The following is a 22,796-nucleotide window of genomic DNA, read 5'->3' as shown; positions in this document are numbered from 1 at the left end:
AAGATAGAAACTTTTCCTACTTTTCAAACTTTCCTGTGCCCCCTCAGAAGCTGTGAGAAAACACAACCGGCATCTTCTGGAAGATTAGGAAGGCAGTAAGATTCCGGAGCCACCTTCCGGCTGACATTTGAGCCCTGCTTTCAGCACGGTCAAGCCTTTTGGAGGCAGCGTATGGCTTGTATCAAACTCTATATTTAGGAAGAACAACTGTGAGCTATGACAGGAATTCTCTTTAACACTTATCCTTAAACCGAGTTCCCCTCCAGCCCCGAGCCAGGAGCAGCTCTCAATACCGGGTGAGGCACGGAGCACTTGAGCTATTTCAGCCACATGAAAAGCATCGGAACTGAGATCGCAGCTCAGAGGACACCGGGCGTCCCTTCCACTCACTGAGGAGCCTTGTATTCTTGCACCTGGCTGCCTGGAACTTTCCTCAGGCAGGAAACAAGTACATAAACCAGGTAAGCAGGAGGACCCAGCTCAGGCAACTGGGCTTTCTGAAGGAAATTTCCTTGCTACCTAACTTGAAGTGGCTACTTATAACTTTGTAGGATTGTAACCAGTGGGTGTAGCTTCCTTGTAAATTCACTGTTCATTGGTGATGTTGCTGCTTCTGTTTTATAAATTGTTGGGGGGCAGGGAGGTTGAAAGAATATTGAACTAAAAGCAGTTTTCATTGATAGGGACATTAAGAAAATTTCCACGGTCCAGATATGATGACTGTGACCCTGAACATGAGATCATTTTGATTCTTATGGCCAGGATTACAGTCAGTCAGCGGCAGACTGATTCGGGCTGTAAGCCTAGAAATAATCAGGAGAATTTGGGTCAGAGAAAAGCTATAATGCTAGCTCTTTGGTTTACCTAAATGCAAATTATTGCCAGAGCTGTTAACACAGTACAAGTTTAAAACGCTTTTCTCCTCTCCCTAAGCACCAGGCTTGGCCTCAGTGGTAAAGTTCTATCAACCTATAGATCCAATAATACTCCAGACCCATCTTTTTGAAAGCCTCACTTCAATCGCAGTGTTCCCCATACCCAGCAGAGTAGAGGGCAGCAGCCCTGTCTCTCCCTATGTGGGCACCAGATTCTGATACGTGGCAATGCTGTGTCTCTTCCCTCTCGGCATATCTCAGGCAGAGTTGAATAAAGACTTAGTTCAGACAGCTGAACATCTTTCTACACCCTTCTTGGGAATTATTTTTAGCAGCAGACAGAAGATAATTCCCTGTGAGACTGAGCTGTAGCCACTTAATTGACCTTTAAAAAGAACAAACGAAGCTCCCTCTCTCCATATATTGATTTATTTTCCTCTGAATCCCTGCTTATTAAATTAGCGATATTAATGTTGACAAATTTTTAGTAAGTGAAAGAGTCTTACTCAGAAGTCAGATATTAGATGCTGTCCAATCAAATACCAGCAGAGGTATATTGTACATGACTCAGCATACGGACCATTAAAGATCCCCACTGACTTGCAGAACTGCCAGGAAAACTCAACTGTGCTAAGCCGGCAAGCATTTCCATTGTAGTATAGGCTTTGTAAAAGTCAACATATGCCTGGTAAAACTTTCCATGTTCTCAAATTGTAGCCAGAACCAGGAGACACAGTAATAGAGTGCTTTAAAGAGTACCTCTTTGGATGAAAAGCTGTGGCCCCGGTGTGAGTGGAGTTGTGCATCTAAGGCATAGCTTTCTTTTTTGGTCCTGGGATGAGGCATGCAGATACAGAAGGAAGGTGCATTCTACACCCTGCATCCCTAATGGAGGTGAACGCAAGGCCAGGGAAAGAGCCAGGGAACACTGTCTATTTTTATTCATCAGTGTGCTTTGCCCTGATTTCTCTGAGAATAATGAGGACAGCGGGAACGGCTGCAGAAATGATTTACACAAACGTTATCTAGCCCGTTTGCAAGGAATGAGAGCTGGGATCTGACCAACTTTCTAGAGGTGTCTGTCTCGCAGATTGACGTATATGTTAAGAAGGAATTTGTATGCAAATGAGATTATACCAATGCTATACAAGGCCCAAGGAATATCCATCCGCTAGGCTGAGAGGTCCACAAAATACAAAGCAATCTAGGACTTTAGCGAAAAAACAAAATCAGCCTAATTAAAAAAAAAGTCAGTGTGGTATAAATAGCACAATCATTCATTGCCTGATTTTTTTCCACATTTCAACTTGCTATTGTAATAACATAAAGAAATTCCTAATCCCCACATTTCAAATTGACATACAATAAATTTTTTAAAGTTCCCAAGTGATATTAGTTAAACTTTAATTGTACACGTACAGAGAATGCTATATGATGAGATATTTAAAGTCCTGTGAAAATTATTGCTTTGCATGTCTTCTAATAGCTTTTGAGGAATAGAAACATTAAAAATTAAACTACCAAGGGCTTCCCTGGTGGCACAGTGGTTGCGCGTCCGCCTGCCGATGCAGGGGACACGGGTTCGTGCCCCGGTCCGGGAAGATCCCACATGCCGCGGAGCGGCTGGGCCCGTGAGCCGTGGCCGCTGAGCCTGCGCGTCCGGAGCCTGTGCTCCGCGACGGGAGAGGCCACGGCAGTGAGAGGCCCGCGTACCACAAAAAAAAAAAAAAAAAAATTAAACTACCAAGCTTTTCCTTTTGAAATTGAGCTGTGTGTCCTAGATCCAAAAATTAAAAATCCTTCATTGACTTTTTGACACTGCAGGAAAGACAGCAACCTATCTGAAACATATCATAGAGCAAAAATGCATTCCTAATTGTTCAACATGTTATTGCTTTTTAATTTTTTAACCATATTAAAAAAATAAATTTATTTATTTTTTAATAAATTTATTTATTTTTGGCTGTGCTGGGTCTTCGTTGCTGCGCTCGGGCTTTCACTAGTTGTGGCGAGCGGGGGCTACTCTTCGTTGCGGTGCACAGGCTTCTCTTGTTGCCGAGCACGGGCTCCAGGTGCCTGGACTTCAGTAGTTGTGGCACTCGAGTAGTTGTGGCTCGTGGGCTCTAGAGCACAGGCTCAGTAGTTGTGGCGCACGGGCTTAGTTGCTCTGCAGCATGTGGGATCTTCCCGGACCAGGGCTCGATCTCGTGTCCCCTGCATTGGCAGGCGGATTCTTAACCACTGCTCCACCAGGGAAGTCCCTAATTATTTAACCATATTGAAAATAATTCTACCTAGACCCTTATGCATGGAGGCTGTATCTGTATATTACCAAAACATTCAGGTGAAACTTAAAAAAAAATCCCATTGTTTTCATGTATGTGACTCCAAGGACTATACAGTTGAGTATACTAATTACAGAGATTTTAAAAAATTATGTAATTGTTTAACTTCGTATAATAGAGCCTAAGACTTTGAAGACCTCAGAAAAAAAAAAGGAAGTGTTTCAGAGTTCTCAGATCATAAATTTTATCTCTAAAGTATGTGGGGCATCACTACAGCAGTTTTTACTCTGTACTTAGAGCTGTAGACCAGTATAGAACTAAAAAGTCTCCAGCTAAGGGCAATGGCAATAAAACAATACTTATTTGCACCATGCTTTACAGTTCGCAAGGCATTTTCAGGAACCTTATGTCATTCTGAGTCGTACCACAACCTGTAAAGCAGGTGAAATTTAAGGAAGAGGAAACGGGCCTAGAGATGTTGACTGACGTAGTCCAGAGGACACCGGACGTGCAGCAAATGCCAACACGGCTCTCGGTGTTCACTGACTCACCAGTGAGCCCACACACTTACACCAGTCAATTGAGGAAACTCTAGTCAACCCGGTTTATCATTTGGGTTTAAAAAGCAGCGTGTTTTTAATTCACTGAATTTCAAACTTTTTCACTCCATCCTGTCGACATTTAATAGACCAAGCTATAACATCACTTGTACAGAGCTGGGCTGTTCCCTGCTCCCTGAGCCCCAGTAAACCTCGGCCACTAGTCCCTGGGCTCTAAGTCAGGTCTCACGAACTGAAAGAAAGCAAAGCTCCTTTGGGAAGGAAGCACTGCTACCTCTTAGGGATCTGACATGGTCACATAAGTCCTGTTTGCCTTCTGAGACTGATTCCTTAAAAGAAAAGAAGACAGAGGTGAGGCTTGCCTGCCAGCTGCCTGGTTTACAGAGCCCAGGCTCTGGACGCCCAGAGCAGGGAGACGCGGCCCACGTCCCCCAGGTCTCTGTGCAGAGCAGACACGTGCACAGCGAGCAGGGAGCATCGCAGTAGTAAGAACGCGGTACGGGCCACTTCTCTTTGGGTGTTTGACGGAGGCGAGGCGGTCCCGATGGACTGACGTGCAGTCCTGGCAACAACTCGGTTCAGATCAAAAGTTCAGTTTCAAGCAGAAAGCTTCTGAGGCCCCAAACAAGGGTGTTTTATTCCCACAACCTCTTTGCTTTGCTGTTCTTGGCAGGGGGGCAAGAGGGCAGGGAAGGAGATGATAGCGCCTTTCAAGTTTCTGATTGCCTATCATGAGCATCAGGGGCGAGGCATCTCAGCATTTCTCCTCCTGAATGATTTATCCAGCGCTCTAGTGTTCCCTCTCCCTAAGGCATTAGGAAGGAGAGTCTCTAAGTAACCGGAAACTGAGACTGAAAGAATATACGCCCAGTGAAAGGGGTGACTGCCCAGTTGAATCATGAGTTAAATTCAAATTTATCACGATTGAGAATCTGAATGCCGCCACCTCTAACAGTTTCTTACCTGTTTTTTTAGGGATAAGACCTTGTCGATATGTCGAAACAGCCAGTTTCCAATGTCAGAGCCATCCAGGTAAGTAGACATATTTGTGTCTTAACATCAGCAACTTCCAGTCTGTTTGCTTAATAAATCAGACTTTTTGTGACTGTTCACCCCAACTGATGATTCACTTCAAAAAGAAAAGAAAGACTCGTGTAAGGTACAATTAACGAAGGATATAAGGCTGGTAATGTACAACTGAGAAGGGAGAAGCTAGTTTTGTAAGGGAGTCAAAGTTTACAAATGAGAATTAAATGGTCTTCGACAAAAATGAAGTGTGTATGTTCTTTGATATGCTTTTTGATGTGTAAGTTTTTGATATGCTCATCGATCGGAATTTAAAAATTCAATTTCCATTTTTATATCCAATTGAGTCTGTTGACTCATCTGTTTAGAATACATCTTTCTTTAAATAACATCCTTTTCTTGTCAAGTGTTCTTCCCAAGGCTTGGGTGTTTATCTTTTAAGGTCCGTATGCTATTATGTCTCCTCATGCCCTCTCAACAAACAAATTCTTTGGTTGTTTCATCTGACTTAAGTGTTACCCACAATAAGGGGAGGGGGAAGCAGGCATTTTAGAACACAATTACGGAGAAAATTTTAGTATTTGTTTTGACTCAATACTAAATTTGTTATTTCTCTTAAGATCTTGGTGTTTAACTCTCAAGTGGCTCCCACACTGAGACGGTGGGCACGATGCTTTATTGCAAAATTCCATCTTTCCTTTCCATCAAGATGGAGCCATTTGTACTTTCTCTAAAGGAACTTTAAAACTTTTTTTCCCTGGGCTTTCCTGAATACTGCACAGCATATGGTAGTTTCTGGATACTTGGGGTCTGATGCACCATCATACCTACACCTACTCATAAGGAACTGACTGTATTTTGAAGGGACATGCATGTGGTCAGATTGTGGGGTGAGGAATCCTAGCACACACCGGTGGTGGAAGTGGGTGGAGGGACGTATCTTTACCCGTCATGACTAATGCATAGCCTTAAATGGATGGGGTTCTTAAGTGGTAAGATATATACCAACCTCTGGAAACCTGTCACAGAACAAACCACCAAGGAAGGGCCCATTGGTAAGGATTCAACTCTGCATTGCCATGTTTGCCCCTCTGGTGTCCACCTAGTGAGTTTCTGATGTACGTACCCTGACAGTGGTAGTAGAATTCATTTTGCCTCCCAGGCCTGTGAGCATCCTTGAGCCTTTGAACCTTCTCTTTTACCCAGTGTGTACAGCTGTTAGTGGCATGGGCTGTGAAGCCAGATTAGTGGAGTTTGAATCCTTAATCCATTTTGTACTGGTGTGGGATCACGGGAAAACTACTTTACCTACTTTACTTCTCTGCCTCTGTTTCCACATCTGTAAAATGGGGACAGTACTCACCTCCTAGGGCTACACGTATAAGATGCTTAAAACAGCACAGTAAGCCCTCATTAAGGGCCACATTGCTACTATAATACTTATCATTCCAGAATGCTCTGTGTTAAAGTGACAAAAAATAATACCATTTAATCACTGCATTTGAAGCCCTCAAAGTGCTAAACATAAAATTTCCTTTTTATTTTGCAGGACACAAAAACATAGTCTCTCAGGCTGCCTTTTATTCTCTTCCTTTTATAGCTGAAAGTGTGTTGATTCTTCTTCCTTAGTGCTTCCTGGCCTCCCTCAAATCTACACTGAAAATTCACCTGTATTTTATCTATTAATTTTGACCTTGATATATTTTTAGGTCTGTAATATTTAAAAAGCTGCTATTGACTGTTCTCAATAGCTGTTATTATACTGTATTTAAAAAAAAAATCCATCTACTCTACCAACAAAGGCACTGCTTCCTTATGGATGTGGTATTGCCTCTCTTAATATATTTTATGCCAGACAGAAAGCCTAATTTAATGCACCTTCAAATGAAATACTATTTCTTGTGGCTAAATAGGATCTGCGCTATCGGATATTTTCCTATCATTTCTGCATTAAATGTAGGGTCTATTAAATAAAAAATGAAAATGGTTACTCTATACAAAATGCTTTGTAGTAGGAACATTACCTAGGCTATGGTCTTGTGTGGAACAAATAGAAACCCCAGCTGATGAAGGAGTGCCCTCGTTGTATAAATACTAAAGATCTTAAATGTTCCATTCAACACACTCTAGTCACTTCTTTTTATTAGGATCTCATTTCCAATTCAGTTCAACTGTCACATTCTGGGTGCATACTTTGTTCCAGGCACCATACTAAGTGTTAGCTTTGCAAAGATGAACTGAAACCTGATCCTTGAGTTTGAGGAGCTCATGGTCTCCAGGACTCACTAGCTATGCGACTTTGGGCAAGTTGTTTTATCCTCTTTGTGCCTCAGTTTCCTCATCTGTCAAGTGGGGAATTAATAACATGTGAGCTCATAGGATTGCTGCGAGGGTTAAATGAATCAATACTTGTAAGTGCTTAGGCCAGTTCCTGGCTCATTGTAATTGCTCAATAAATATTAGCCATTATCATCAATCATCATCATCGTAATCATGTGGTTCAACAGTTCCCAAAGTGCATCTCCTGGAAGAGCAGTTTTATGGGATGTTGTTAGTTAAAGGGTTCCATGCTAAAGCGTTTGGGAACACAACATTAAGCAAAGTTGAATAGGATCTTTACTGCAGGATTTCTCAGAGTCCATAACTTGCTAATGTCTTCATATATTTCCAAGAAGGCGGTGATGTATACAATGTTTTCTAAACATACTGGACCTTTTAAATGAGTATCTTGTAGGATAGTATTTGGCACTGCAAACTTCTAGAAGTAATGACTTAGATCTCTATTTTGTCTGGGTTGAGCAAATTTAAGCCTCTGTCAACCATATTTCTAACAGTCAGGCATAGGTAGTTGAATTACTGCACCTATGTACACCAGACAACATGGAGCCAAATGGTTATAAATCTCTACCTGGCCACTCACTAACTCTGTGACCTTAGTTCACCCTTAGTTTACCCTTCTGTAAAATGAGGACAATCATACCACTTAACAGGATTGTTATAATGAATAAAGAAAATAATGTATGGCAAGTCCCTAGTTTATAAGCACACAAAGTCCTTAAGAGATGGCTCTTCTAATTATCCAAGTAATGCATGGAATGGCCTTGTTTTCTCTTCAGCTGCTTCCATCTCCTCCCTGCCCCAGAATAAGCGGGAGGCCAGAATCAGACCCACCCTCAGAGGAGATGGACAGTTGTCTTTCACATCCACGCTGAAGAAGAGATGGCCTTTGAATTGTAAGGGGATTCTATCTAAGTCTGCATTACTTTTCAGTTGTATTAGTGAAATCTCATTTATCCCAGGGACATAAAAATATCCTGATGGAGTCAGCTAATTTTTCCATAGTCTGGAGAGGGCCTTTGTCTCCTAAGCAGCTGATAAGCCTCTAGACCAGACGTTGGCCCACCTTTTCTGTAAAGGACCAGATAGTAATCAATACTTTAAGATTTACAGATCACTGGGCCTCTGCTGCACTATTCAGCTCTACTGTTACAGCACAAAAGCAGCCATAGGCAATACATACATGAATGGGTGTGGCTGTGTGCCAATGAAAGTTTATTTACAAAAACAGGTGGCAGGTTGGATGTGGCCCATGGGCCGTAGTTTGCTGACCCCAGTTCTGTGCTCTGTAGGCTGCTTGTTAAACCCCACTGTTGATGGGAATGGAGTTGCAACCAAGGTAACATCAGCACACTAGGCACAGTGGGTCTGATCCCTTCAGACGAAAGAATTTGACATGACAGCTGGTGGGGAAAGCTAGAGCTGCCGGGAAATCTAATCCCATCAGCGATCTGTTTGGTAAGTCTAATGAGACCAAGTGACACTGACCACTGGCAGCACCTGCCTGTCCTTCCCCTTCTTCCTGAACACACCCCTTTTGGCAACCGCCATGGGCCTCCCCAGGGCCTCAGCCCACCCAGAGCCAATGTCCTCTGAGTCGTCCCTGGCCCTTTCTCTTCACCATTGATCAAAGTAAGCTGAGTATTATTTGTCCTTTCCCGTGAGATCTGAGAGGTTCATGCTTGAACGGAAAAGAGTCCTGTGCCCTAGTCATAGCTCTGCTCCGTGACTTCACACCCCGGTCCTCATGAGCTGCAAAGGGCAGGGGGCGGGGATGTTGTATTAAATGACCTGTAAGCCTCTGTCCAGCTTCTAATAGTCCATGAACTTCTTGAGAGTAACTTCTAAGGTTTATTATTAGGACGATAATAATAGTCAGTTTTCTTCAGGGTTTACTATGTACTTGGCACAATGCAATTGGATTTCCATGGATTATAACGAAAGGTTTGGAGAAGCAAAAAAACTCACCCAGGATCACACAGCCTGTGAGTAGGAGAGTCAGGAACTGAACCCGAGCTGCCTGATCCCAAAGCCCATGTTTGGAACCATTTTGCAACAGTGACTAGTCTCACTACTTACCATCTCCTCCCCGGCACCGAGAGTGAAGATGGAGGAGTGGGTGCGGAGCACCTAAAGGGTAATCATAACTACCAAGGCTACTTGAAGGACAATTACCATTTTATGGATGCTGGGTCCTCCCTTTTAAAGCCCTCAACTGACATTCAGAAAGGGTGCCAGCATTTCAGCAGAAGCAGCTAATAGCTTACACTGATTAAAGTCATCTTAAATGTAAGTTGGCTAGGAGTGAAAAGTACAAAGTAAAGTGAATCAGTAACAAACATGGTCTTGAAATACAAATGACCGTGGCCACTGAATCCCAACTCTCTGCTTAATTGACTTAATCAAGCTGCTTGTGAGACTAAAACTAACTCCTTTATCATACATTTTAGAGGAATGATTATGTGAGCCTTGCATCATTAGCTAGTGTGTGGCTTCCTACCATGGGAAGTTTCCATTGTCACCCAATCCACGTGTAGAACAGAATATCTTGATGCCCTGAGTTTTAGTACTTCTTTCCCTTCCCCACCCGTTACCATTGCGCTTCCAGTCTCCATTGCTCAGGGCATAAGGGCTCCGTGGAAGAAAACAGCCCCACAAAAATATTTACAGACAGGTGTTAGGGACTCTAATTCCATCAAGGATTTCCAGTTTAAAAAAGATTTCAGGTATATGACAATCGTTGGTACAAAGGAACAGACTATCACCATCCATGGCTGGTCAGTTAATCAAATACATTTATTAAAGCTAATAATAAATAATGATGATACATACCTTCCTTTACTATTGCATTTAAATGTGAAAGATAAAATATGAACTTTCATTTGGCACATGTTTTTCCTTTGACCTTGGATCTACTGTTTCTTTCTTAGGTAAACCACTATAACACATTGTTTATGATTTCCACTGCTGGTTTCTTTGAAGTGTAGCCAGAACTTGAAATGTAGCAGTTTGACTCTAGAGCTACCTCCAGCTGGTGGTCTTTGCTGCTCTGCCAGGGCTCCGTATTGGTGACATATACTGACTAAGGGATGTCATTTTTTGAGGCTGACATTCACAAGCACTTCAGAAATACAACCTGCCTTCAACCGATTGTAGACATTCTCTTAATAGCTGTACGGTACATTATTGAAATCTACTTTCCCCTGGATGACAAGACTACAGTTGAGTCACTCAGGAAATTATTGAAGAGAACAAAAAGTGTTGAGAACAGAGGGGGAAAAAAAAAAAAACCAACCTTTCAGTATGAACCATCTTGGGTGAAAAACAGTGGCTGAGTGGGAGTTTCTCAAAATTGTATTGAGTGGGAAAGTTCTGTGTGTTCTGAATCTATTTCACATTTCAAGAATCCCTAAAGACAAAGAAGTTATGCATTCTAGCGATACAGAGCTTTATTTTAAAATGGGTTGGATATATTTTAGTTGGTGTGTGTATGTGTGTGTGTGTGTGTGTGCGTGTGTGTGTGTGTGTCTGTCTGTCTTTCTAATTTAGGCTAATATAACAAATAAGAAATCTTTTAAAATTAGCTATTGGTAAAACACCCCTCTTTCTGAGAGTCTTCTGTGAAGATGCTAGAAATCTCAAAATGCCACATCCTGCTCCATTCAGAGAAGCACTAGGACTGTAAGAATAGGAAAGCACAGAAAGAAACACTGTAAAATGCAACCCTATAGGGGTTCCTCCTCCAGCGGCTGGGAGAAAGGCATGGGGGAGGCTATAGATTCTGGCAGGTGCTGCTGGAGACCTTGGAAAACTAAAGATAGAACCCGTGGGGAGTCATCTGAAACAAATATGCAATGGGAGGAAACTCCAAAAGCCTGAGGGCTAAAAGGAGAGACGGAGTGGGGACGAAAAGGGAGGGGGAGATAAGAGAACAAGGGCTCTGGAAAGCAAAGCGGAGTGGGATTGTCAGTATCCAGTGGCTAGCAGCTACAGAATCCAGCCCACTGGGGAAAGATGCCATTGCACTGTAAGTCACACAGGAGTGGCTGTGGAGGGAATACTGTTTCCAGAATTCTCGGGCTCAAAGCCTGGAGCCAAGCAAGAGAACAATACAAATAATTAAGGGACTAGTGGAATTAACTTACAGGGAATTCTTTCGGCTTTTCTTCACCTGGTGAGATCAAGTGTAGTATTCATTTCACATCAGATAGGTCTATTATCAGGGAACTGTATCCTGTTCTGGCAAAAGATGATCTAGTAGATTTTTTCCATTCCAACTTTGAGGATGTAACAAAGTATGTATAGCTTGGGAAAGTGATGCACTGGGTCTGCTATGTCAGGGGCATATTTAGAAATATCTAAGATGAATAAATCTCAAGGAGGGAAAAAAAAGCAAGGGAAGGTGTTACAAAAGGAAAAAACAAAAGCCTGCTTCCTTTACACTTATACAGAATCTATATAGAGAAGGAAGTCCAACCTTATAACAACTCCAGGTCATTGATTTCTGTTTGTTTATTCTTTCATAAAAACGTAGCTCATATTCCAAACCCATTTTGAGTAGCGAGTACCATGTTCAATTTGCAGATGGAAAAATCGAGTCATTGAGAAAGTATTTTGTTTGTGTTCAAACAGCAAGTCAGTGAAAGAGACAAGAATATGGCACCAATCCTGTGGCCAATGGAACAAAACAGAGAGCTATAGGTCTACACATTTCTATGAAATTCAAGTCATAAGGAATTTTTCTTATGGTTCTAATTTAGCCTACAATTCGTCACTCAGATATCACCGCCCTACAATTATATTAATGAATCGTCTCTAATCAGTTACAAAGCAATCCTCTGACACTCCCTTAAGGTGTACATTAATGATTGGATACTTGACACGTTCACAGGCTGCTCTGGATCCTGTCAATATTTGCTGTCAAAAAAACCATTTAGGCTCCAGGTTTCTTGAGTCATGCCTTAAAGATGAAAAAGCATCAGGCCAGTGAGGTAATGGCTCATTTTTCAAATGTGGCTTTTTTTGATGCCTATTCTAGAATTATCCATTTGGTGTGCCCCTTTTCCAAGGCCATTCTCAAGGTGTACGTTTGTGTGGCCTTGAGCAAATCACCTAACCTCTTTGAGGCTCAGTTTCTTTATGAGTAAAATGAAGATGATAGTCTGCACCTCAGAAGTTTGTTGTGAGGATGAAGGTGTTATGACAACCTAGCTGAATCTTGGGGTTTTAGGGTGGATAAGGGTGGTTTGTGGTGAACGTGGGGAGGGGTAGTTACTGTTCCACAACCTCACCACCAGGTTAAGATGAAAGTTAGTCCCAACTCAACTCTGCCACTTTGTTAAACACGCATTTGTTAGCAAACAAGCAGAAACCATCCATACAGTCTGTCTGTGCGCCTGATGAAGCCTCAGCTCTTGTCCCTTTAAATGCTCTGAGTGACTGCCAGTTTGCATAAAAGGTTCATGGGAGGCAGGTGGGGATTCTGTTGCCCCTAGTTGGCAGCAGCCAGCTAGAAATCCTCATTATCAATGACTGGAGACAAGCCCATTTAGGGACCACTCCTCTGAGCTCTGTCTCTAAAGATGCAAGCTACAGGCATCAGATTCTTACACTCTGTTCAGCAGGGCGGGAATTGTCTCTAAAATATTTTAACCACTCTACGTATCTTAACCTCCTCCAACTTCATCAAGAGAAGCCATTTCTAATAGTCATTCCATTATTTCACTGATTTTTTTTTGCCATTTATGCAAACATTAAAGCCTCGGTTATTGGTGGAGATAAACCTAACAGAAAACACTTGGAGCAGCAATCTGGGGAATGTGGTCTTAGTGATATTTTACCACCTAACCACCCCAGGAGGATGAACTCCCAATGAGAGCAATAGTGTTCCCTACAGTTGTAGTTTAAACCAAACTGTGCGTATAAAATATCACACTGTCTATGCTAAAGTAGTTTAAAGTAAATTACAGACATCTTAACAGTGGGCAGAGTGAACACTTTAAATGCACATCAATACTCATTCACTTAGGGGTGATCTCTTTCTATGGTTGTCAGATTTGGGCCCCCAAGTTCCTTGGAACTGCTCATGGTCCAGGGCTTGGGGGAAGCAGATGGGGTCTGGGCTCCCTACAGCCTTAGCCAGAGCAGCTCCACCTCCACCTAGCTTGCATTTCAGATATTCTCACAACACTTTACTTAAAAGAAGGGCTCCATGGCCAAGAAGGGTTCCATTAGTGAAGCCTAACATTCACATTAAACAAGTGGGGAAGACAAGACCCAGAGCAGTTGTCACTCTTTCAAGTACAGAGCATCTATAGCCACTCCTAGCATTGGGCTCTTTTCACTACCATAGCCACCTAAGTACCATGGAGAGGCTACATGCATTGCTAAAATCAATCTCTGAGCAAGAAAAGGCGGTATTTCCATAGCATGTGCTTTACTGAATACATCATCCTGGATGATTTTTTACATGTTCCATTACTGAAAACTACAACCCACCATAGAGCATACACACTTGATTAAATGGGTTAGTTTAACAATCATATCTTTCAGAAACAATACGTTAACTTGAACTTCCCATTAGGAAGATGCCCTCTGTAGATGCTTAATAAATGGGTCAGGGTAGTGGTGATCTAATTAAACTTTTAGCCAGTTAACTGTCTTCCAAATAGTCCCTATATCAACTTTTCCCCTTTCATCCAAACTGTAGTAATGGAAATAGTTATTGGTTCAATATACATCACCTTCAGTGAGTCTTACTTACATTGTTTTGATCTTATTTCAGGACCCTAATGATATTTCATCCTATCTAAGACACTGTCAATTGTAAAATACCAGTATTTTATGTCCTAAGAAATAAAACAAGTGTGCCCATTAAAAATTTAAGATACCATTGACTGTAAGACACGCTCTGATTTCAGAGATATTAAAAGAGGTGCATCTTGGACTTCATGAAGTATGCTATCATATTTGCCACCACAGAAGACATGTTTTCCCCCTTGTACTTATACCTCCTCCTCCCCCAACTCTAGCCACCTGATATTTCCATTAAACAGAGGAATAGCATAGAAGGCTCAGCCTTAGCTTTTCCAAAATGCTTCCCTCTAAAATTGTGCTGCACTTATATTTTAGCATATATGATACATACTGACCCCAAATACTTCTTGGCTTGTTGGCCCTAGGAATGGTGATGTACCTGTCTTGATACCCACCACAAACACTTTGGATCTGTTTCCTTTCTGTGGGATCATCATTATTCTAGTAGGGAAGAAAGTTTTAAAGCCCCATGTGGAAAAAGTCACTTCCTGTTCTACGGAGCAGAACATAGATCCACCATGTTGCATGAACACGGACACTGGATACTTCCTGTGTCTTGAGTTAAACATTCCCCTGGCAACAGAGCTCACATCAGGCAGTTCCAAATACCACACTTCCTAATGAATTTGTTTGGTGTGGTACCAAAATTGCCCAAACTGAGTCATAAGATAACAAAATATTTTGCTCCCTTTGCTCGGGCATCATTTTCATTCATAACATCAGAGAGCAATTTCAACTTTTCAAGCCCACATAGCCAGCTACCCATAAGGAAACACTTTATCTCAAGTGGAAAAAAATACATTCTGCCTTTAAAAAAAAGTTTTAATGCTTGTTTTATGTGAGTGATACTCCTGGGTGAAGGTGTTTTTGGTCTGCATTAAACATTCTTGCCTTTTGATAACAGATGAAGTATGGACAAAATTCAAATTTACATATTCTCTTTCCCAAGTTTGAACTACTGTGTCGGTATTTTCCTTACATAATTTAATGTTTAGCTTATTTCATGTTTTCTAGAAGGTATTTTACGTTTACTGTGGGTAGAAATTGGTATTGCATCTTAATAAAGGACAAAAATCTATGAACTGTGATACCAATGAACTTGATTTTCCAGCACTCTCCTTACGCACTGACCCACACAGTGGGGTGTCGGGGAGAAGGTAAAAGAGTGTCAAATTACAGAGACCTAAGGCAGTGCTAGAATAGAGTAGGACGTTATGGGAAGAAGGAGTGGTTTGGGAGGCGTGATTGCCCCCCTCCCGTGCTAAATCTGAAGGAAGCTGAAGGAAGGCTAAGATGTGGGATGGTTACTGCAAATGCCATGGCCTCCTTTCCTATCATTACGTGTTCTTTCCTCATCCCAGAGAGCGGAAAATATTAGGCACCACAGGAGGGCAACAGCCAGAACAAACTGTCTTCCAATTCTTCCAGCCAATAGGGAACTGTGAAATCACTGCACAGACCTAAGGATGAGTACAAGAAATCTGGAATAAATGGAAGTCAAATTTTCCTTGGCATATTTTTGTACTGTCATTATAGCAATTTTCTTGAGGTAAAAAGCTTTAAAGACGTACTTTTCAGATTTGTTTTGCCTCACAATGATTACCATCTCTGAGTGTCATTGCAATTTCTTACTTTCCTTAAGCTAAATCTTCCCTGTTTTCTCTTTTAGGCAAATATCAATATCCCAATGGGAGCCTTTCGGCCAGGAGCTGGCCAACCCCCCAGAAGAAAAGAATGTACTCCGGAAACGGAGGAGGTGAGGAAAACTGAGCTGGCAGAGCTCAGCACCATCTTTCTCCTCCAACATCCTGACTAGATGAGGGCAGAGGCAAAGCAAGGGCCAGCTTTGCAGGACAGGGAGGGCACAAATGGATGTGGGTCAAGGAGTCATCATGTAGTATATACATTTCTTTGGTTGTCTTGTTCAATCAGCCATGAAACACACTGACCCTTACTTCCCTCCAGCCGAATCTAAGTGCCTGGCCCAGGTACTTGAAGATGCTGAGTTTAGCATCTAGTTTATTGATTGATTGTGTGTGTCTTCTTGTGTGTGTGTGTGTGTGTGTGTGTGTAGGGGGAGGGGGAACCTCTCAGACGCTCTTGGTTCAGCAACAGTCAGTAGCTTGCTAAGTTTTCACTCTGAAGCTTTTATTCAATCTAGCTGGATGTATGTAGTACAGCTTCTGATGAGTGATGAACCCCGGAGGGAACGCAGGTAATAAGCACGTGAAATTACTTGCAGATTCAAACAAAAAGCCCCAATCCCTGGGTATTTCCTTTGAAAAGAGGAACTTGCAAAGGAATCTATCAATTTCTGTATTTTTCCCTCCCTTTATTTCTTTTCCTTTCCTCCAAATTCAAATACCCAGTCTTCTAAAATGGGGGTTAAAATTCATCATGGGTGCAATAAATATAGTTCCCTGCCCAAATATTTATATTTTTTCCTCAATTCTGACTTTTCTGACGAAACCTGGAAGGTCTGATTCTAAAAAAAAAGTTAAGGTCTTGGAGCAATAAAGCCACAGGCCATTGCAAACTGTATTTTATCCTTTTTAAAAGGTGAAAAGGCTATTCAAACTTTTGTAGGTGACCTTTTTGGTATTTGCTAATAAAACTGGTTGCCCTGCATCTAACCTTTTTCTCTCATAAATAATTTCTGATGTGGTCCTAAGTTAGTGGTTCCAGCCTCCTATAAATAGAAAGATAATTTTTGAAAGGAGGAGATAGAGTATTTGAGTGACATCACCAAGTTCTGGAGTTTCAGTCACTAAGTCACGCTTGACGAATAACAAATTTTCAACACACAAGCTGCAAAGACCTGGCCCTACTCGGCTCTGATGGTACATAATTTCAAGTTCCGCCGCTGCTAACTTGGCCACCCAGTTAGCTCATGATCATGAGCTCTCCCTCTGGGACTGTGGTCAAGTATCTGAGTCTCTGTCTGCAAAATACGATTCGGTCCATTCCTCGGAGGGTTGCTGTGAGGAAAGAGTCATGTATTCGATAAATGGCTGTTCATCGATTGATCGAATTATCCAATATTTATGAAGGACTCCTGGGCCTATTATTTCACATGTTGTAAGAAAAAAGCACAGGGAGGTAGAAGGGAGGGCAGAAAGGCACTCTTTCTACATCTCCATTCATCTGTAATTAGGTTTTCTTCCTGTGCCTCCTCGGAAGCTGTGCGTCACTGTGTCTGGCAATCAGTTGGAAGGTAGCTTGACTCTCTTTTCACACTAAGCTGACTGATGTGACTTGTTTTGGAGGCTTGCATCCACCTTCCTCTGTGGTAGAGACGGCCCTCGCTTCTTCTCTACAACTGGCACTTTCCTCCACACAAGTATCCCGGTTAGGAGCTTGGGAAAGCACTCTGCTTGTACTCTTGCCTTGTCCCCAGCCTGATGGTTCCAGCACATTCTAAAATAACTAAGAACTGATACAGCCTGGGTTTTGAAAACTTACTTTATGACCAACCACATAAACAAACGGTCAACCAACATTCTTCTCAGGATGGAGGGAGCGAGGTATCCACAGAGATCCAGAGACCCCAGGAGTGTTTCTTGAATTGAGCTACAGCTTTCTTGTGGGGCTCACCGGTCGGGAGGGTGGCGAGGGGCGGTATTCCGTTATTGTGAGAGCAGGAAGGGAGTCTCAGGACTTGTGGGGTCTTATGGAGGGGTGGGATCGAATGACTCAAGTTCTGGGCTGGACCTTGCAGTAAGTTTCTCATGGAAACAATATTGCAAGGGGAGCAGTTAGGCAGCTTGGTTTGGCTACGAGGCCCCAGCCACCTTTGGTTGCATAATTTGAATGGGAAAATGGAATCTGAAATCAAATAACCTGTAGAGCCCCGCATTTCTATTACTATCCAGTTTAAATTGCTTACTTTCTTAGATTTGGGATTCATTGCTTAGCTTAGCATTAAGATAATCACTGTCTAAGGTTGAGGGCATAACAAACCACTCCTGAACAGAACAGGCCACCTCTATCACAGCCAGGGGCTCCCCCATCTCAAACCCGCCACCATCTCAGACATGTAGAAGATGGACCCTAGCAGGAAGCCAGGACGGGCCATCTGACAAGGCCTGTGAGCACTGGCTGAGTCTCCCGCCCACCTATGGTCTCTGTAAGCCCTTGCTCTGCATAAGACAAGGCAGCTGCTTGATTAAAGTGATTTGAAGCATATTGACAAGCCCCTGCTCTGCCTCCCAAATCTCTCAATTTCATCATTATTAAGCCACAAAAACAGCACATTGGGATTTTCTGTTAATTATTTCCCTCTCCACCTGATCCCTTCACATGATGCAAATACACTATTTAATTCTAGTCTTGCTACTTCCTAGCTGTGAGGCCGTGGGCAAGTTTCTTAGCCCCCCTCACCTTGTGCCTCAGTTTCCTCAACTGTAAAATGGGGATAATAATGGTAGCAGATTGAGAAATTTTAAATTAATTAATTAATTAGTTAATTAATTATTTCTTGGCTGTGTTGGGTCTTCATTGCTGTGTGCGGGCTTTCTCTAGTTGCGGCGAGCAGGGGTTACTCTCCGTTGCGGTGCGCAGGCTTCTCATCGCGGTGGCTTCTCTTGTTGCAGAGCACGGGCTTTAGGTGCACGGGCTTCAGTAGTTGTGGCACACGGGCTCAGCAGTTGTGGCTCGCGGGCTCTAGAGGGCAGGCTCAGTAGTTGTGGTGCACGGGCTTAGTTGCTCCGTGGCATGTGGGATCTTCCCGGACCAGGGCTCGAACCCGTGTACCCTGCATTGGCAGGCGGATTCTTAACCACTGCACCACCTGGGAAGTCCCACGGATTGAGAATTCATGTGAGGATTAAATGAGTTAGTAGGTGTAACTTAGAAGAGCTAGCAGTGTGTTTGCTGTTATTATTAAGTCTCCAGTGTATGAGCATAAGAAGCACATCAGGCTGTTGTGTCGTACAGAAGAGAGTTTAGGGGAAAACTAAATAGGGCATCTGGTAGTAAAGAGGGAGATGAAGGTGAGATAGCTGGGAAATGGTTCACCATTTTGCCAAATTTTACAAATACTCTGTCACCCCCCAAGGGGGGCATTTCCCTTTGACAATAGCCATTTCTGAAACTGGGAATGGCGCGGGGCTGATAAGCCTTCTCTCAAGCTTTCTTTATCTAAAACCGAAGAACATCTTCCATATCCCTTCTCAATTCAAATATCTACTTACAAAAGAAAAGAGAGCATACTTAGCCAAATGGGGCCATCTGGACCCTGCCTGTTCATGCCTTAATGTATTATAATTCTTATGATAACAAATTCATGGAAAAAAATGGAATCTGATTCGCATTATTTTTTAAAAGATGAGAGAAGATTCAGTTAAGAATATGCACCACCACTAACCCCCTCCTGAGTCGATATCTTAAAACCTAGTTCTTAAATATACCCACTTTTAATTTTCCATTATATGTGACCTTACCAAATCAAGTGTTAAAAGTTTTACCTTGATAAATAAAAAACACAGTGCATTGAGGTTTTAATAAATTTAAAGGAAACTGCCTAATATTAAGTATTTTCATGCTTTAACTGTGTGTGTGTGCACAGTAAATCTTTGCACACAGACACATAACTGCACACGCTGGTTCTCTGTGTTAATTGTGCCAATATAGCACATTTTGATATTAGAAAGATAGTGTTTATGACTCACCCAGGAACTTAAGAGAAGGAATTGAAAACATTTTTCTCCTTCATACTTCTTTATTAAGATCTACCCACCTAAAAACCATGGGAACATTTATAAGTGAGGAAACATTTTTCATTTCACCACTACATATATATATATATATATATATATATATATATATTTTTTTTTTTTTTTTAAGAGCACTTTATAGCCTCGTTTAAAATTTCTTTCCAAAAGCCCAACAAAGAACATTTTGGAATACCATGTCCTCCAAGTGGATGTTTAACAGTTTTAACTATTGCTTCTAAATCTGCATTTATAAATGATGAATGTGCGTGCATGATGAAAGGAAGCTGAGCCTATGGCTCTGTACATTGACCCGGGGAAACATTTTCCAGATATTTACAACAGGTACAGTCTACATCGAACTACTCTATCATTTCCTGTGGGTGACATGTTAGCTATTTCATCAGCACTGGGTCAGATTCAAAGAAAATGACTACAGGAAAACCCATAAGCCCCTCAAATAAGCAATTTAAAAATGTTTCTGTAAAGGACACATCTACCAAATAATTTGTTAAACTTTGGGAAGCTTGAACATTTTCTGCCCTTTCCCTTTAGGGTTTAGACAATTTGAGAACTAGATGTAGGAGCCAGATGGGGGCTAAAGCACGACATTGGCTTTAATACCCAAGTTACAGGGCTGCATAGTTAGGCCGGCAACACATATGGGCACAGGGCTTCCACCTGAGAAACACATGCACTTTCCTATTCTTTTTCCCAGAACTGTATTGGTTCACTCAGTTGCTGGCCCAGCAGGTGGAGCTCTGCCAGTCTCATAGGGGGCCTGTTAATTTGGGTCCTCCCAAGAAGCAGATCCAAAGATGGGATTCGATGGGCAAAACATTTATTGGGGAAAACACTTGTAAGGAAAAATGAGAGGGTCCTCAGACCATGATGCAAGTGAAGGAGAGTGGGACAGAGGGTTGGGCGGAAGCATCTTAGACAACAGTGCCGTTCTAAGGAAAATTCTCGAGCCCAAGTCCCTCCCAGAGGAGTCCCAGGTCTCCCAGGAACAGGCCCGCCTTAGGATCCTATGACACTCAGTCATTGGCCACGAGCAGCCGTGGGAAGTGTGACCTCAGCGTGGTGATGGGCGGGTTTCAGGGTGAAGCAGCTGGGCCTGTCATTCAATTATCCTCCCTGCAGGAAACTGATCCGAGAGGCATGCTCCTGTGGCTGCCACAGAGATCAAATGTTCCTCCAACATCTTCGTTCCTGTCTTCGTTCTGTCTGTAGTAATGAATTGGAGTTCTAGGAGCTACACACCGCAACGGATCTTACTGTTTTACAGCCACTGTTAATACGTGTGTTTGGTGTATGTACATAGAGGCATAGATTTGTCACTATGGCACATTCTCAGCCTTAATCAGCTAAACAACCATCAACAAGTGTGCCTGTGCACTTCTGCACCAGGCATTGGAGGAGCCACAGAAAAAAGTATAGGATATGGTCCCGCCCTAAAGCCACAACAACAGAAAAACATAAAACGATACGAAACGTAAAATACTTTCCAAAGCAGGCGGGGAGAGCTCTGCCACTCCATTCTATCCCACCCATATTCAAAGAGGTTTTGCTTAGGTCAGTTTCAGTTTGTTTCTGCTTCCCAGAAATGTCATTGGAATAAAGGCTGGCAGCCACTGCACCCCAAACAAAAGAACGGAGAACTCCTGGACCAAGTCATTGTTAGAGGTAGCCGGGCACTAACAGTCTACAAACCTCTGCCTTTCAGGCGTCTTATGATATTATGATACCAAATTAAATTTGATCTTGTAAGATGCTTCTCTTGGAAACACAATACAAATCCTTTTAACTAGTGGTAATTTTTATTAGCTATCAGACACTGAACAGTACTCTTGTGTTTTCTAAGTGATGCGGAAATTACTTGTTTTCTTCTTCCAACTTTATTCCTCTATAAACTTCAGGAGATCTTCTTGAAACTCTGAGGGTATCCCAACAGCACAAGAAAAAGTCACTCTGCTAGAATTACTCTCTGACATTATTTTTGCTTTAATTGTTTCCTGCTTCATGTCTATGACCTAGAGAGACCAAATGTCTTTTTCAGTGAGCTAAATATTTCTCCTTTTTTTTCTCTTCAGGGTGCTCCTCCCACTTTGGATGAGGAGAAGAAGCCAATTCCAGGAGCTAAGAAACTTCCAGGACCTGCGGTCAACCTATCAGAGATCCAGAATATTAAAAGTGAACTGAAGTATGTCCCCAAAGCTGAACAGTAGTTGGAAGAAAAAAGGTGAGTGAAAAACTATTTTCTTTGTCTCAAAAAGACCACTAAAAAAATGGTTTATGGAAGCCTTGCACCAAAGGAGTCTGGAATTCCGTAAGTGTTTACTAAGGATCAGGACCTTCAAGTTAGACCAGTATTTCTGGCGCAAAGTTTTTCTGGTATGTAAAGCCAAGCTTTTAAGCCTATCTTATTCCCAAACCAGTCAGAGGGCCATTGAGGATGTTTGCCTGCCATCCCCTTGCCGGTTACCTTCTTGGTTGGGGAAGGGTGGGGTTGGGAGAGGAAAGATGCTTGGGAGGGGGACCTTGAGGAGCTTTTGATCTTCGGGTACAGGGAGCCCTCCATCAATGCATGCCTCAGTTTCCCTACCCAGATGCCCCAAAGAGCGATGAGCTACTTCTGAGCTGGAGGATCAGAAGGGCAAGTTGCTGAGGAGGTCTGGTGGTAACCCAGGTGTGTGTAAGGCAGACCAAGGGGACCTGGTAATGACTCTGTAAGTAGAGGAGGGAAAGGTAGGCTCAAAATTGTACCTGTCACCCGAAGAGGCACTGCAAGCAGGGCCTGTGACTTTATTTTCATTGGCTCTGTTCAGTAATGATTCCCTGGTGAGGGCTCAGCGCAACCCTTCACTGCAGACCTGATGCCTGCAGACTGGTGTGGGATTTCTGTCAGTAGTGGGCTTGTGGAATTGGCCCAAGTCATGGCTCTTTCTCCTATGAGACTCTGGGAGCTTTATCCAACATTACTGAAGGCCACCATGCACAGTTTATTCCATTTCTTAAGCAGAAGTTTAAGTCTAGAGGAGAGGAATCAATATTGGCAACATAAAACAGGTATTTATCTGGCTGATTGTCCATTCATTTGTTCATTCATCCAGTCATTCGTTTATTAAACCAATATTTATTGAGTATCTGCTATGTACTGAACACGAGATACTTATCATGTGACAG

The 22,796-nt window shown here is 42.5% G+C and overlaps 1 protein-coding gene across 4 annotated transcripts in view; it reads left to right on the top strand.

Moving 5' to 3' along the window:
• Positions 1–256: 256 nt before the first annotated feature.
• The window catches only part of SMPX (small muscle protein X-linked), a 50,264-nt gene continuing 27,724 nt past the window's right edge, over positions 257–22,796 (top strand). For 3 of the 4 annotated variants that reach the window (XM_028482211.2, XM_028482214.2, XM_028482213.2), the window contains exons 1-4: positions 257–461; positions 4,696–4,752; positions 15,569–15,655; positions 21,704–21,852. In XM_028482211.2, the coding sequence (XP_028338012.1) occupies positions 4,714–4,752; positions 15,569–15,655; positions 21,704–21,838 (261 nt within the window). In that variant the 5' untranslated portion in view covers positions 257–461; positions 4,696–4,713 and the 3' untranslated portion in view covers positions 21,839–21,852. The remainder of the gene's footprint in view (positions 462–4,695; positions 4,753–15,568; positions 15,656–21,703; positions 21,853–22,796) is intronic. The other variant, XM_007126584.3, reaches the window with a different exon arrangement.

This window comes from Physeter macrocephalus, chromosome 21 (assembly GCF_002837175.3).
Source record: "Physeter macrocephalus isolate SW-GA chromosome 21, ASM283717v5, whole genome shotgun sequence".
Lineage (NCBI taxonomy): Eukaryota > Metazoa > Chordata > Mammalia > Artiodactyla > Physeteridae > Physeter > Physeter macrocephalus.
This window is presented reverse-complemented; position numbering and strand designations above follow the sequence as displayed.